This window comes from Seriola lalandi, unplaced genomic scaffold (assembly GCF_002814215.2).
Source record: "Seriola lalandi dorsalis isolate HSWRI2012SDOR001 ecotype SW California unplaced genomic scaffold, Sedor1 jcf7180002054955, whole genome shotgun sequence".
In the NCBI taxonomy this organism is placed as follows: Eukaryota; Metazoa; Chordata; class Actinopteri; order Carangiformes; family Carangidae; genus Seriola; species Seriola lalandi.
In genome coordinates this window covers 314,784-331,730 of record NW_019525506.1, presented here as the reverse complement: position 1 = coordinate 331,730, position 16,947 = coordinate 314,784, and the positions used below count along the sequence as shown (strand labels likewise).

The window sequence follows — 16,947 nt, the reverse complement described above, 5'->3', positions numbered from 1 at the left end:
TTAAAGTTTCAGCCTGGTGTTGTTGAATTATTCCTTTAAAAACCACAGTAATGTGGTTTCTCCCAGTACAGACAAAAAAAAAAAAAAAGAAAAAGGTGAAAGAAGCGAGAGGAATGAAAATGCAAATGTATTTCTGAAGGTTGTGTCTGTGTTTGACATTAGATAATAATAAGAGGAGAGAGAGAGAGTGGATCAGGACGGAATCAGGCCATGAATAATGCTCTTTTCACTCCATAATCCTCTGTGATTGATCAGGATCTGCTCCTGCATTTCATTCACAATCACTTTAGCCAACTGCCACAGCAAAGTGACAACGTGTGTTTAATTAATGTGCAGTGATTTAGCATTTATTCACTTGAGCGGAGTGAATAAAAAAAAAAAAAATCATAAATTAGCGAGTTTGCAGCTCAGTGGGCCAGATGGTGCCGTTAGTTGAGGGACACATTTAAATTTGATTAACCAGATGTCCTCATATTCTTCATGTTTATTTGTGGTAAAGAGACCTTGACAACATCATGTCAGACGTCATGTTTCTTTACTGGCAGATGGTAGAGGCGGGAAAGTCTTCCAGCAATCACAAAACACTTTCAGGGATGCGTCCAAGTTTCAGGGAGACTCTCCGGTGACTTCGCTCCCGGATCACAGGAGATTTTTCTGAAGAGATTTCAGACCTGGAGCGCTGTGATGTCGTCTCTGCTGCTGTCAGCTCTCCGCTGCAGAAAATTCATTTCATGCTCCTGTTTCCATTTAGTGTAAGTGCCGCTGAAACGACGCCGGACTGAATCAGATTATTGATTCTGATTCTCATTATATCCCAGATATGAGTCACAGTATTTGAGGAGGAAACCTTGTGAACTGATTCATAAAGGAAACAAACAGAATAATCTCACTGCACAAGCTGATTTTATTTTTCTCTGTGTGAGAACAAAAGAGATTTGATGAGTCAGTAGCAGATTAAATGACGTTACAACAGTTTTTTTTCTTCTGCAGAGACTAATCTCATTTAGCAAAACACAAGAGATCAAACTGATCCGGGTTCAATTTGTGTGCTTTCAGATGTAAATAGAGACCAGTGGCCACACAGCGTTTCACTGTGATGACATGAATGACAATACGTTTCACTGCAGCTCTGTAAATCCCAGAATCTGTAAATCTGGTTCCTCTACTGCTTTTTAATCGCTGCTTTATCCTGTTTCTTTATTCTACTAAAAGCTGCAGATTCCCCCTGAATGAACTGATCAATCAATGCATGTATATATCTGTTTGTCTCGTTCAGTCAGTGAGTCTCCAGCTGGGCTGAGGTCAGGGTAAAAGAAAAATGAAATATTTTTTTGTATCGACAGAATAATGAAATTAATGAACACAGATTTTTTTTTCTGTTTGTCTTTCTGTGCATTCTTATTAATTAATTAAGTTCTAAAAAAATAAATACAGTACATTTTAAGTATTATAAGGTTTATTGATTCTAGATCTTACTGATCCTGGATCTGGATTTACGGTGTGTATGAGAGTCACAACAAGATTTAGAGTCATTTTATTGTACTTCAATTATTATTCATGTTTCCAACTTTTGCAGACTAACTTTTATACTAAAATGCTGAATGTTGTCAATTTTCAGACAATAACAAGAAATCATTTAGTTAATTTAGTATAAAAAGTGCTGTGACCATTAACCCTGGGTTAATGTGCGAGTACTGACAGACAAAACACTCAAACTCAAGTAGAAGAAATCTCTGTCAAACGTAATAAACTAGTGCAGCTCCACATGACTAACAGCTTCAACACATTATTTATGTAATGACTTGTTTTTTCTCACAGTAACAACTTTACTTTACATTTGAGACCTGAAACACTTACTTGAATAAAACATGTGAGTACTTCCACTCTGTCTCACTCTGCTGTGTGAAGACTTCTGCCGCCCCCTAGTGGCGGGAACTAGATCAGCAGCCAGGACACTTACAGTCAGCAAGTGCAGCAGTTGAATACAGTAGGACTTTATGTTGTAAAGTTGTTCTGCAGCCAACAGTGTGTCCAGTGTTAACAGACAGCTGGAGGCTGAAACACTTTGTCAGGGGAAAAAAATATCCTCTGCAAAAACTATTGAGCTTCAGTTAAAGTTGGTTTATTCAGCGTGAATGAAAAATAACAAAGAAAGAATATTTACAGGCTTCCTGTACAGACAAAAAAAAGGAGAGATTTTATACAGATGCACACATTTTATATCAGAAACACAAGTTCAGAGGTTAAGAAACTCTTATGACAGCAGATTGCAGCCCTGGAGATTTGGAGGGAACATTTAAAATACATGAATCGAACTACAAAAACTAGTCAGTTAATATAAAAACTAACATTGTGACAAAAGTGGAAGTGGAAGTAACGACATATTGCAATAGATGCAGTGTTTACAGGCTGTGGTCACATTTGCTGAAGTTATTGGCTGTTTAACCAGGAGACTGTTTCTAGAGAAACAAGCTGCTCTTATATGTGAAATCGTTTTGTTTCAGGCTAAATTTCATTAGTGCAAAAATTTTTTTTTTGCTCCATTGTTCCTAGGAAACACTGTTGTAGTCCTTTTCCTGTTCCTGTTCCTGTTAGTACATATCAGATGAAGAACATGACTTTTGTAAACTCTTCCTCTGAGCCGTCCTTCAGGTTTTTGTTTTAGCGCAGTAACTCGATGGTTCATGGTACGACCTTCGTCTATCTGCGCCGACTCTGAGTCGTCCTTGTTCAGACGACATTAACTCTCTTGTGTGTTTGAGACAGAACGCCAAAGTCAAAACTGCCAGCTGGGTTCACTGAGAACTGGCCGGTGTCGGGGTCAGAGGTCATGAAACAGCTCGAACATGAGGAGGAATCAGCGAGGAGTTTTTATTCAGCTGACATGTGAAACCTCAGTGTGTTTCGTGGATAGAAGTGATGCTGTTATTTTGTTTTCTACAAACTTTTGACTTTTTTATAATTTAAAAAAAAAATGTATTCTCATTTTGTATAATCTAAATTTTTACATTGAGGTGAAGTTTTAACAGAAGAACCTCACCTGCACATCCACAGTGCCAAGAAAAAGTATGTGAACCTTTTGGAATTTCATGGTTTTCTGAGTAAATTTGTCATAAAATGTGATCTGATCTTCATCTAAGTCAAGGGTATTGACAAATATAATGTGTCTTAAATAATAACACAAAAAAAAATTGATCTTTCATGTCTTTATTGTGAATAACCAAAAAATCCTCATAGTGCTTGTGGAAGAAGTATGTGAACCCTTGAATTAATGACCTCAAAAAAGCTAATTGGTGTCAGGTTTTAGCACATCTGGAGTCTCGTTAAGACAATGAGTTTGGGGGTGTGGCCTAAAGCTACTTTGACTGATAAAAACCCCTCAAACTTTTGGAGTTTGTTTTGCAGAAGAAGAACATGTTTATGTGCCACGCCTCGATCAAGAATTGTTGATTTCCATAAAGCTGGCAAGGGTTACAAAGTGATTTCAAAGACTTTGCTCCTCGACCAAGAAGTGGACGCCCAGTCAAAATAACACCAAGAGCACAACGAAGACTCATCAATGAGGCAAAGAAACAACCCTGAATGACAGCCAAAGATTTGAAGGCATCATTGGAACTGGCTAACATCTCTGTTCATGAGTCTACAACACGTAAGACATTGAACAAGCAGAGTATCTACGGCGGGACGCCACGAAGGAAGCCACTGCTCACTAAGAAGAACATTTCTGCACGACTGAAGTTTGCAAAAGAGCAACTTGACGCTCCACAGCGTTACTGGTGAAATGTTTTGTGGACTGATGAAACTAAGATTGAACTATTTGGAAGAAACACCCAGCACTACATCTGGCGTAGAAAGATCACGGCATATCGTCATGACAACATCATCCCAACCGTAAAGTATGGTGGAAAGCTCATGATTTGGGCTCAGCCTGCAATCACTGAGGGGAAGATGAGTTCCCAAGTTTATCAGAGAATTCTTCAGGATGATCTGAGACTGTCTGTACATCAGCTGAAACTCTCTAGAAAGTTGGTGATGCAACAGGACGACGACTCAAAACACCGGAGCAAGTCCACAACAGACTGGTTCCAGAAAAACAAAATCCGCCCTTTGGAGTGGCCGAGTCCGAGCCAAGACCTCAACCCAGTAGAAATGTTAAGGATTGACTTGAAGAGAGTCAGACACATGAGACGTCCAAAGAATCTGTTCCTGTAGATCTGATCCACAGCTACAGGAAGTGCCTGGTCGAGGTTGTTGCTGCCATTTTGAATGTTGAATGAGTGTGTTCAATAAAGACATGAAAGATCAGATTTTTTTTCTTATTTTACACACATTATATTTGTTACCCTTGACTTGTTTTATGACAAATTTACTCAGAAAATCATGACATTCCAAAAGATTCACATACTTTTTCTTGCCACTGTGTATTTTTAATGTTTTATGTGTAAATAAATCAAATCAATGGCAACAATTGCTTTTAAATGTATTTTATTATTAATGAACGCTCAGCTGTTTACACACTAAACTATTAACTAATCAATCATTGAAGGAATATTAAAACCAGGTTTTCTGTGTGTTAACGTGAAACAACAGAAATAATTTGAAATCTGAAAACACAAATTTACAACAAGAACTAAAACAATTCAAATCCTCAAACTAAAGTCTGACACAGGGTCTTTTTTCAACACCAGGGCCACAAGCTGCAGGACCCAACGTGGTGGGGCAAATTTCTAACAAACAAATGAAATTATGTCTAAATGATGCAGGGTTTTTTGGGGGCCTTGAGTGTCTGGGGCCCCCGCCTGCACACAGAGAAGTAGTCTGAAGTGGACGATCAGCTGCTGTAAGATTTAGACTCTCTCAGCTTCAGTTTTGCTGTTTTGGGCTTTAAAATTGTTGTTGAAGTTCTGAGTCTGACATTTTACGGTTACACGTTTGGTCGAGCGCAGAAATCTCCTGGTTCGGTTTGGGGATTCTTGTTCACCAGGAAACGTTGGCAGGAAATGTCGCAAGATGTCGACAGCTCTGCACCTCCACCCACAGAGAGAGAGAGAGAGAGAGAGAGAGAGAGAGAGAGAGAGAGAGAAGGGTAAATACCCTCCTGCTGTCGCAAGCTTTCTTTTTCTGTGTTTGAGCGTGATTCATCCCAACAGGGAGAAAACAGAGAGGGAAGGAGTTCAGCTACTGTTCCCTCTCTGCTGCAAAAATATGTTTTATGTCATTTTAATACTTTACAGAGCTACAGTAGATAGTCATATAGATTCAATGTTTTCAGTAACATATTCAATAACTTTCATTTCATCAAATCTTACAAGACAGTAAGTAGATTAAATTCTTGGTTGACGACATGATGCAAGTTTAAGACAAATGTTTTCTCCAGCATTAAAAAATATAGTGATTCATAATATATATACCTTTTTCCCTTAAGGTCTCTGTCAGTTGTTTTATGTGTTGAAACATGTGGGAGGTCAGAACCTGAGGCCGAGCTCCACCCAGTGATTTTATGAACTGAAACAGGAAGTGAAATTACTCCAATATGTAGTTTTTGCTTATTAAATAATGAGTCTTTTAATGTCCTGGATTTATTTTAACCTCTTTCCTTCCTCCTCCTCCTGATGATTTCAGATGAGATTAAACACCATCTCCACCTCAGAGATATTAAGTGGTAACACAAGCTTTTTGGAGGCTCTACGTTGGACAGCTCTACGGCCACAACACACAACAATACACACACACACACACGCACACTGACAGACACACACAAGTGCACAAGTGCAGTTGCTGCACAAACTTTCACACAACTGACTGTGATTGGCTCCATGTTCCATTCTAGCAGGAGAAATCACAGCAGCTTTATTGCAGTTCCCCTTCTGTGAGTGCGTCTACATGTGTGTAGCCACGCCTCGCTGTGGTTGTGGGGACACATTTAGGTTGGAAACCATCATTGTGAGGTCACTTGTGCCAGTCCTCCCAGATTCAAAGAGCTTTCTGAGGGACACCTGCAGGGACTGAGGTCACAGAGGTCACAGGATGATTCTGTGCAACATGATGACGTAGAGATTGACACGAGCAGCAGACACATTCAAAACTTCTTCTACTCATTTTCTAGTTTATTCTACAGTTTTATCTCAGAACTCCAAAAGCTCTTTGGTCAGCAGTTGTTATTTTTGAAAGTGCTCTGAATAAATTTACGTGACTTATCCCCGTAAAATGTTGAATGCAGGAGTTTTAAAAAAAAAAACTTATCTCAAACAAATATCTAACTTCTTCACAGCTACTTCCTGTCAGTTAAAAGTGTCTCAATTACCCGTTTTTGTCATTGTGTAATGTCCCAACATTAAAGTCTTTAAAGACATTAAAGACTTTTAAAGTGAAATCCTGTCGACGTGACTTTTATGAATCATCCCCAGTTGCAGCAGCTCGGATTGTTTGTCCCATAGTGATACACGTTTCCACTCAATGTCACCTGATTGCATCAACATGAAACTACTTTAACCCTTACAGCAGCACTTCCTCTGTGACAGGAAGCAGATTCACTCAGTGGGGTGGAGAGCATGCGGCTCATTATCACACTGCAGGAACCAGAGGAGGCTTGTGTCATTAGCAGCGGTTAATGTCTGAGTTTATATCAACAAAACATCACAATCAACGTCTGAACCATGAACAAACGAAAACTGAGTAAGTCGCGTTTTTCTGAAGCTGTTGTGCAAAGATTTTGGACGTTTGAGGGAGTTAATTTACCCAAAGTTTTATCAGAGAAACATCATTAAAACATTATATCTAATGTATGTGGTCCCTAATATAAAGTAAATAAGGTCCTTCTGTGACAACACAACAGCTGGTGGACGTTTTAATCTTAGAGGCATTATTGATCATTTTGTGTTTGTTTGTTTGTTTTTTGTTTGTTTGTTTGTTTGTTTGTTACAATGATAAATATGTTGATTGAGAAAAATACAGTAGTACAGAAATAAAAGCATCGATTCTTTAATGTAAACATTTTCCATTACAGGTAAAATTAATTAATTCAAAATCATACTAAAGTAAAATTAGAGATTTTTACTTGTTCTGCAGTAAAATGTCTACGTGACTGAACCTGAGTCATCGATGCTTCAGTTATATTTGACTGTTGTAGGTGGAGCTGCTTTTAACAGCAAATATACTCATCTATTGCATTTAAGGACTAAATTGATGTTTTCTATTTTCTGCTACCTGATACTTCAGTTGCATTTCAATTGGGCAACTTCTTCTTCTTCTTCTTCTTCTTCTTCTTCTTCTTCTTCTTCTTCTTCTTCTTCTTCTTCTCCAGTTGGGGGCCTTTGGGTAGGTTTGTTTATGTTAGTTTACTGTTCATTGGTTGTGAATTACTAAACAAACAGTGAGCCAGTAAATCTTTTCTCTGCCTAGAGACAACAATAACAAAAAAAAGAAAATCTGATTGGATAACTCTATTTTGATGGTTGGAGTGGAGTAAAAAGTGGAATATTTGTCACTGAACTATTGCGGAGAATAAATCAATTGATATAATAATATATATATAATAATAAAGTAGAAGAGAATGGAAGAAAATCATGAGAACCTTAAAAACTGGACTTGACTGAATGTTGTTTGTTATTTTCCAGCGCAGGAAAATGAATTACAGTAGAATCAGATTTAGTGTTTTCTGATGAGTCAGAGAAAAGAAGCTGATGTAAGTTTGTTTGTATGATCTTACAAAAGAATGTGATCTATTGACACTCGTGTTACTGTGTAATCGTGTGTGTGTGTGTGTGTGTGTGTGTGTGTGTGTGTGTGTGTGTGTGTGTGTGCGTCGGCTCTTTGTCCGCTGTTCCACTCACAAACAGTTTTTTGCTCCATTGTAAGTGAAGCACAGTCGTGTCTTTGTGCAGAGTGAATGGACAGTGGCTCGGACACAGAGCCGAGCTGAGAAGAGACAGCGAATGTCTGCTGCTGAAAGGACAGCAGTTCACTGTGCCTCTCTTCTTCTGCTGTTAGTTCTTCACCACTGAATCTCACCCATGATGCATCTGAAGGCCGTCCATTCAGTAAACGCATCACAAATCACTGCGCTGCTGTTCTCTGAGCTTGTCAGGATGTCAAGACTGGAACGAGCTCCAAATCATATCTTAATGAGAGGTGCAGTCACAGGCTCATTCAGCGGTGACTCTCGCCTCTTTTAACCAATCAGAGAAGGCCAAAGTAACAGGTGAGAGGTCACGAGTGTCAATCATTACGTGACCTCGCCTCTGGTCGATCAATCCTCTCACACAAGCTGCAGGAAGAAAACTCACAGGATAACAAGCTCCTGATTCCTGCACACGACGAGGATGTAGATGAAGGCCGAGAGAGTCAAATCAAACTTTATTAATTTACCTCGATATAACAAAAAACAAATATTAGCCTCAAAGGACAAAAGAATCCGTACAGCGTTCAGCTCGCTCTGACCCTCGAAGTGGACGATGGAAAGCTGTCCCAGAGGACGATGTAAAATATAACATTCAAAACATTATTGGTTATTATTTATGAAGAGTTCAACTCTCCAGAACTCAGCCAATCTGCTTCATCTGCACTTTGTGGGTGTTGTTTGGACAGACGACCAAACCCAGCAGCCGAACTTTGTCGCTTGATTGTTGTTGATGCAGGGAAACACTTTATTTCACAGGTGAGAAGTGTGCAGAGAAAAACACAACTGAAATCTCTCCTGTGAAACAACCAAAACTGTTCTAACTTTGGCATTTCATGTTCATGTTACTGCGGGTCCCTGTCGTTCACAGCAAGAAGGTTTAGTTGCATTGGTTCTATTATCCTGAAACTTTCCTTCTAATTACAGTGAAAAGATGAAGAAAAACATCCAGAGAAAGTCGTTAGGACTCAATTACAGCACAGAAATCTCCAAAAAAAATAAACAGATAAATAAAATAAAGTAAAAAAAATGCAGCTTCTCTGCCTCTGCACCTCCAGCATCTCCTTTCATTCTCTTTCTCTAAATCATTAATCTATATTTAGCTGAAAAAATAAATACCCGTCAGTGTTTTCACTGAGTCTAATCAGCCCCCGGGGGCAGAAACATAATCAAACACGGCGGAGGTCTCCAGGGCCGGCAGTCAGAATAGAAGCCGATGAGAGTTTGAGCAGACGAGGGTACAACAACATTCCTCCGATGACTCCAACGCTAAGACAACATTTCTGCTTTTTCACACGACAAAGTGAAAATTAAATGTTTGCAGCTGCTGGTCCCGTGTGGCCCAACATTGTTATTTAACTGTCCTTAAAAATGTACGACTACAGAATCATTTATTACCCAAACTGGAATAAACAGGTGGATAGATGAACAGCAACTCAGATTAGAAGGATTTCAAGGGTTTTATTTGATTTTACTTTTGATTTTACTTTTGATTTTATTTAAATTAAACAGTCACTGGTTGTATTTTCCTGTTTGTCTTCTTTTGCACAAACAATAAGTCATTTCCTGCAGTTTATCATTCACTATCTCAGATCAGAAGGTCCCAACATTCAAGTCAGAACCTGTAAAGCGCCTGAAATGTGTCAGAGGAGATTTGTAAGACAGATACAGTATTATTACATAAAAGTGTTTGACAATTTAAAATGATGAATAAAGTTTAAGATATTGAATAACATGATGGATTTATCAAACATTCATCAACCATTTTGACCCTCTGTGTGTTTGCTGAAAAGCTAAACTCGACATGACAAGAGAAAAACTCATGACAGTTTGGGGACTTACTGGGTCAGAGGTGGGAAAAACCCAGTGTTATCTTTAACAGGAAAAAGACTCGAGGTCTGCAGCCTCGCTATCGGCCACATGAGGCTGTAATGCTCATTATAGATCTGCTGGAACGAGTCTCCAGTTTGTCCAGGCTCAGCGCGGCAGCATATTAGCATATAGCATGTCAGCACGCTAAAGTACAGAAGTACAACTGAGGCTGTCAGCCATTAGTCTAATTTTAGAAGCAGTCAGTCATGAACTGAAGAGCAAGAGAAGTGAAAACTTTGACCCGATCACGATGGTTATTATTGTATGTTCAGACTAAAATTTGACTGCTAGATTTTACAGAAACATCCAATGAACCAGCTGCTCAGGCGATGCAGAAAGCTAGCTATCAACAACGTATCTGTAACTCCAGATGTCCTGCAGCCGTGGACAAATATGTGACATCAGGTCCGTTGATACAGACATGTTTGCAGCTGTTTTGCATCTGCTTGTGGTTCTTTTGTGTCACTTGGTCGTACTTCGATTGACTTTCTGACAAGAAATAATAATAATACGTCTGTGATACTTAAAACCGCAAATATATTGTCCATATTCACTGTTATGCCGATGACACACAGCTCTATCTACCAATCAGAGACCAGTGCCCAGTCCAACACAGCAACCCTCCCCAACTGCTTTACTGAAATAAAAACTGGATGTTAGACAACTTCTTAGAAGAATCTGAGGTCACCGTAATGTCCCAAAAAATAAAACAATTCGTCTTATTCATATTTGGCATTGGTGTAAAATCAGATATCTGTTTTTTGCCTCTTATTTTGAAATCTGTCTTCATTTACACACCGAGACTCAAACTCATAAAAAGGTCCTTTATAGATGCTGTAAAGTGAGTGTTTGTGGTAAAAAATTAACTACTTCCTACTCTCCAGGTTTCAAGTGGTTCGGGAGCCTCACCAACCTCTCCACCCGCCGCTCCCCAGAGAAGGCCAACATCAAGGAAGCCCCGGAGCATGATGGGAGCCTCATTGGAGCCAAACCAGAAGCGGTGGGGAACCAGTCGGTGGATGACATGGAGTCCTGCCTCCACAGCCCCAGCTACGCCCGCTCCACCGACATGTACACACATGTGGGCACTGTGCCCCGCAGCGAGAGGCAGAAGAAGAGCTGCAGGGGGCAGAAGGAGAAGAAGAAGAACAAGAAGAAAGAGGAAGAGGAGGAGGATGGGGGGGTGAGTGGAGGGCAGAGCCAGCAGAAGGCGGGGGAACATGTCCGAGACTCCCCCCTGCTCAGTGCCCTGTCCAGCCTCAGTTTGCCCAGTCTAGACCTGCCCCAGCCTCTTTCTGCAGCGGCCTGGCCGCTCCCCACCACTCCGTCACCCACCCGGGCTTCACCTTTGACCTCTGCATCTGAAAGCTGCGTCACTGTTTCTTCAGGAGACCCCATTAAGAGCCAAGAGGCCCTGTCGAGGAGCAAGGATGCTTTAGAAACTGGTAGACCTGCGGAAAACCCCTCAAACATGGCGACTAAGGGTCTCAAAGTGGTTTCATCACAGGATGTATATGTGCCGATGGACCCGATTACCGAATCATCTCTCAACCAAGTGGACGAGCAGAAAGAGACACAGGAAACCGCAAACGCTGTGAACGTCTCACAGAAAGTGGCGAATGATTGCAAGTGAGTAAGCTCATTAACAACACTGTGAGAAGGTGTAGTGATAGTTCCTAAAATAACCTGTTGTGGTTTTCAACTGGTTATGTGAATTGTGAATTGTAGGTCAGAGTAATATATAATGCATTAATATTGAGTGTCACGCTTTATTACACTGTGGTGAGATTGTGTTTTGATGGCTACAAAACATAATAAAGTAGATTTCTGCAGTACAATAAAAACAAAACAAAACAAATCTTTCTAACTTGGTGCCACATTAAAGTTATGCACTGCTTAATTTTTTTTTTAAGTGAAAAAAAGACTTTAAAAAGTCTTTTTAATATTAAAAATATTAAATAATATTTAAAAAAAATTAGACCATATTTCTATGGCTAGTTTTACAGCTAATGTCACCAATTAAGATAAAACATTAAGCTACACAATAAAAAACAATTAGATACAATTACGTTTTTTAAATAAATAATAAACTTAGCAATAATGCACACTGTAATAACTTGTCATTAATAGATTTGCTTAAAGAAAATAATTAGAATTTTACAGATTTTTAAAGATTTTACATAAAAAATACAATTAAACACATTAACTTAATTATAATATTTTATAATTTCTATTATTATTATTATTATTAATAATTATATCTTATATTTAATTATTCACGTCTTACTGTGTAATACCACTGCTGTTTGTAAATAGGATAATTATCAAAAAAATTTAATTGTGTGAATGAATTCCTGTTTTGTGCGCAAAAAAAAAAAAAAAAGAAAAAAAAAAAAGCCAAATTTTTTGATAATAAAGTTGTTGTATTAGAAGAAAAACTCGTGATAATATAAGTATGTTATAATTAAGGGTTGGGGTTTATTAAATAAATCGTGATTAGAATACATTATCGGGAAACAGAAACAGTTGCAGTGGCGGACATGCGCAGTGTGTCCCGGTCTGCTCGCTGCTGCTGCGGCTGCGGTTCAGCTCAGTCCGCCGGTGACACTCAGCGGCGGCGTGCGACGGACTGTGCGGGACATGATGTGTGAAGTTGGGGACGGGAAGTGTCGGTCGGTCCGCTCCGGAGCAGGAGCAGGAGGAGGAGGAGGAGGAGGAGGAGGAGGAGGAGGAGGAGGAGAGGGAGAGAGGAGGTGAGGAAACATGGAGTCAGTGTGTGTTCGTGTTAAACTCCGAGACAACATGTCAGCGTCATGAGTCACCTGTGTCACTGGCTGCAGGAGCGCGAAACTTCAGGGGGACAGCGTCAGTGTTTGAAGGTGCCAGAGTCAGACACGTGGTTCATGTTCGTCTGATGCTGTGAAACATGAAAAGCTCCTGACCAGTAAAACATTTACAACAACTTTGAAGTCGGTGGGTTAGCAGGCTGGTCAGTAGTGTGTGTGTGTGTGTGTGTGTGTGCGTGTGTGTGTGTGTGTGTGTGTTGGATCTGGACCGGACTGCATGTTACATAAGAGGAGGAATTTGATCCTGCTCTGGCTTCAGTCAGAATAGTGATAAGGTTTTTTGAGATGCAGCTGCCTGTTTCACTTCATCCTGTCTGACCTGAAAGCGCACCTGAGCGTGACCTTTGACCTCTTACCGTCAGGTGTGAGGAAGCTGTTTGATGTGGGATCACCTGAAAAACGTCTTTTTTTCAATTGTTTCGTATCAGATTGTTGGAAGTTGATTAGAAAGGCTGGTTTACGATCGAGCGCTGTTAACAGGAAGAAATGTCACAGGATCCAGCTTCTCCAAAATCTGCTGGTTTGATCATAAGATAAAATAAGATAAAGATTAAAATGTTAAATTCAGGGAATAATGTCAGACCTAACCCTATAAACTAAAACAGTTCAGGTCACGTGGTCTCGCTGCAAGTCCAGCGATTAATCAAAGCATGAAGACCCAGATGATGACGGAGGTTTCTTTGCTCAGACAGAAATGCAGTCTTTGTTGTGAGGAGTCAGAGCGAAGGGGATCGAGAGGAGAATAAAAACCACTGATCTCAGATCAGTCAGAGCAGAAACTGAGGTCGACTTTCACCTTCGTTTTAAACATGTTAAACTACTTTTTCCACTTTGTGTTTGTCTCTGTTGTAAACGGCTTCTATTATTTGCGGTGCCCCATGTCACATTTGTTACTGGTTATTATGGGAACTAATGTGTGTGTGTGTGTGTGTGTGTGTGTGTGTGTGTGTGTGTGTGTGTGTGTCTCAGGAGGGAAATGCTGTAAAATTTGATGCTGGTTTGGTGAACGCAGCCCCGAGGTGCAGGGAGTTTCCCCTCGCAGAGTTTCTGTGGACCGTGTTAATGAGCGGTGGACGAACCTGCCTCAGCTGTGGCTCAGTGTGAGAGTCTCTGTGAAATCCACCGTTATACATCCTGAAACTGAGAACAAGAATCAACAGTAAACAACAACACGGAGAGTTCCTGGAACCTGTAGTGTGTGTTTCTCTTGTTTTGACTCGGCGTCGCTCAGTCAGGCTCCGTCCTGATGTGCTGACCTTGGTGATGTCACATCACGTCCAGCCAGAGTCACTCCCACACCTGTGTGTTCAGGGCGAGGGTCGACCGGTTATCAGCCTGGTCGATTATCGGTGGTCATGTTCAGCATTTTCCAATCATCGGTATCGTTTTATTAACCGATAAAATAAAATATCTGTGAGTAAACGTGTTACTGCGTTACAGTTTAAAAGGGGGAGGGGTAAAACATCTGATTTGGTGATAATAATTCATAATAATAATAATGAGTAATTACTAATATACACTCAATGATCAGTTTATTAGGGACATGCAGATGAAACTGATGTAGTCTGATACAACAGTCCTGCAGTCTCTCTCTGAGCCTGTCCCAGAATGCACTGGGGGCACAGCCTCCGACATCATGATAAGATGTTTTCTGTGGCCTGGTGTGTTGTGCTGTGAGGTCACGACCTGCTGACACTGCGAGCTGGAAACCCAAAATGTAACGTAATAAAAAAAATAAAATGGCAGTTGCTGTTCAACAGTAGCGTACACAGGAAGTTGCATCTACCTGTTTTGGAGCGCTGGCGAAGAGTTGATTTCTGGGTAAATAAGCTGTGCCTCATTTCAGGGGTCGCATCTTTCGTGGTTTCGTGGCCAAATCGAAACGAGACACCTGGTCTGCGGAGGATTTCAGCTTCGTGTCCCCGCCCTTTCTGTCGCCTAGCAACCTTGACAACACATAACTTTTTATCACAAAAAGGTTTTTAAGGCTTGTGGTTTTAAACTGAGCTGAAACCCAATACTTACATTTATCAGTGTAATCCTCAGGCTGTCTGTCAGTGTTGTTTGCCGCCATGTTACTTCCATTACGGTCGGGCCACGAAGGATCCACCCGTTCGAACGTTCGAAGACCGCGGTTCTCAACTGCACTTGAAGGAGGCTTCGTATTCGATCCTCAAATGCAACCTCTGAAGGACGCAGCTATAGTGTGACGTTAGCCGTTAGTATAATGTCAGCAATCCTCTGGAAAGACCCACCAGTAAAAAGATTACTGTACAGTGTGAAAGGATTTAATTCAGTATTATTATTATTTGTACCTGGATTTATTCTTTTATGGCTGACGGTCAAATTAGTAATAAAAGAGAGATTAGATTTTATGACCTTTATGTATCTGTGCATGTTTTATAATGAAGGCCAGAAGATCTTTCATAAATATCTCATTATTTTCCTTTTGCTGTTGAAATTAATTATTTTCGTCGTCTCAGGAAAACAAAAGTTGTTATTATGTCAGGATAGCGTCAAATACACGCCGCCTCACAGAGAGTGACCGAGCGTCTACCTCCATCACTGAATCATTCAAAATCATTACAACAACTGTTCTTGTCGCTCGATGAGCTCCAGAGTTGTGAGGAAGGACACAAGCAGTCGACATCTGTGAACGTGGCTTTTGACTGTCAGGGAGCTTCTCATGTGGTATGTTTTACTTGTGTGTTCACATCTGTCTGTGTGTGTGTGTGTGTGTGTGTGTGTGTGTGTGTGTGTGCTGTCTGCTCTCAGAGTTTGTGTTTGGGAACAAAAGGTCACCTCCCTTGACGTTACTCATGGAAATATGCAGCATGTTGAGGAAGAGCAGAGTGACCGGGGGAAAAAAAGGTTTCACACTCCCATCGTGTAGTTTCAGTGACACGACACATCCGTGCTGTCAGGGAGAAACCGTGAAACTTTTCTAACGTCAGTTGAAAAGTCTCAGCGGTCGTCCGTGTGCCGCTGGGCCTCCCCGAGCCTTCAGACTTGGTGAGACGCCAGCTGCTGTGATTTCTGTACGGAGCAAGTTTCCTCTGCTTCAGTGCTGAAAAACAGGCTGTTAGCAGATACGAGGTTTCACACAGCAGCAGAAATATTCCTCATCCTCCCTGGAGAAGTTTGTTGTGTTGCAAGCTGTTGCTGGGTGGTGTCACATTAACACACTGCTGCTGTCAGAGAGTTGTGCAAGAGGACGGACAGACAGACAGGAGACACTGTAATACTGCTATACAACTACTACTGCTACTGCTACTACAACTACTACTACTGCTACTACTACTGCTACTACTACTGCTACTACTACTACTACTGCTACTGCTACTGCTACTGCTACTGCTATACAACTACTACTGCTACTGCTACTGCTACTACTACTGCTACTGCTACTGCTACTGCTACTGCTACTGCTATACAACTACTACTGCTACTACTACTGCAACTACTACTACTGCTACTACTACTGCTACTACTACTGCTACTACTACTGCTACTGCTACTACTACTACTACTGCTACTGCTACTACTACTGCTACTACTACTACTGCTATACAACTACTACTGCTACTACTACTGCTACTACTACTACTGCTACTACAACTACTGCTATACAACTACTACTGCTACTACTACTGCTACTACTACTACTGCTATACAACTACTACTGCTACTACTACTGCTACTACTACTACTGCTATACAACTACTGCTATACAACTACTGCTATACAACTACTACTGCTAGTACGACTACTACTACTACTACTACTACTGCTACTGCAGTGTCCAGGGCTGATACGGTTTTCATGTTAACAACACTCAAGCACTTCCACCATAAATCATTTCAAGCGTGGCCCCCTGCTGCTTTAAACGTGTGGCTGAACTGACCTCAGGTTGAAGCAGGAGCTGCGTTTCGTTAACTGAACTTGAGAGAACGAGTTCAATAAACTGAAGATATTGAGTCAGGCTGACAGATGTTACATACAGATGTTGCTTTACGGTTACTGAGGAGTTCAAAGACATGTGAGGCTGCTCCCAGCGACTTGAGAGTGTAATGAGGCAGTGATTGACCTCAATACTAACCTTTATTGTGATTAGCATTGTTTTTAATCATAGCTTAATGTAAAGCTCCTCCAGTGTAAAGGTCTGTGTCCATGTGTAGTGTGATTATAGATCAGCTCTAGCTTCTATATTAATACTGTGAAAGTATCAAAGCCTCAGTCCACAGAGAAATGCACACAGCCTGTATTCAGAAACTGAACCTTAAAACCAGCCGTCAGGACTTCTGGAACTTTGTGATGTCACAACAAAGCAGT

At 40.7% G+C, this 16,947-nt stretch overlaps 1 protein-coding gene across 1 annotated transcript in view; it reads left to right on the top strand.

Annotated features, from left to right (window-relative positions):
• The first annotated feature begins 6,541 nt into the window (after window positions 1-6,541).
• sh2d3cb (SH2 domain containing 3Cb) overlaps window positions 6,542-16,947 on the top strand; it is a 28,077-nt gene continuing 17,671 nt past the window's right edge. Inside the window, exons 1-2 of the mRNA XM_023394997.2 lie at window positions 6,542-6,675; window positions 10,654-11,398. Coding sequence (XP_023250765.2) covers window positions 6,657-6,675; window positions 10,654-11,398 — 764 coding nt within the window. The 5' untranslated portion in view covers window positions 6,542-6,656. The remainder of the gene's footprint in view (window positions 6,676-10,653; window positions 11,399-16,947) is intronic.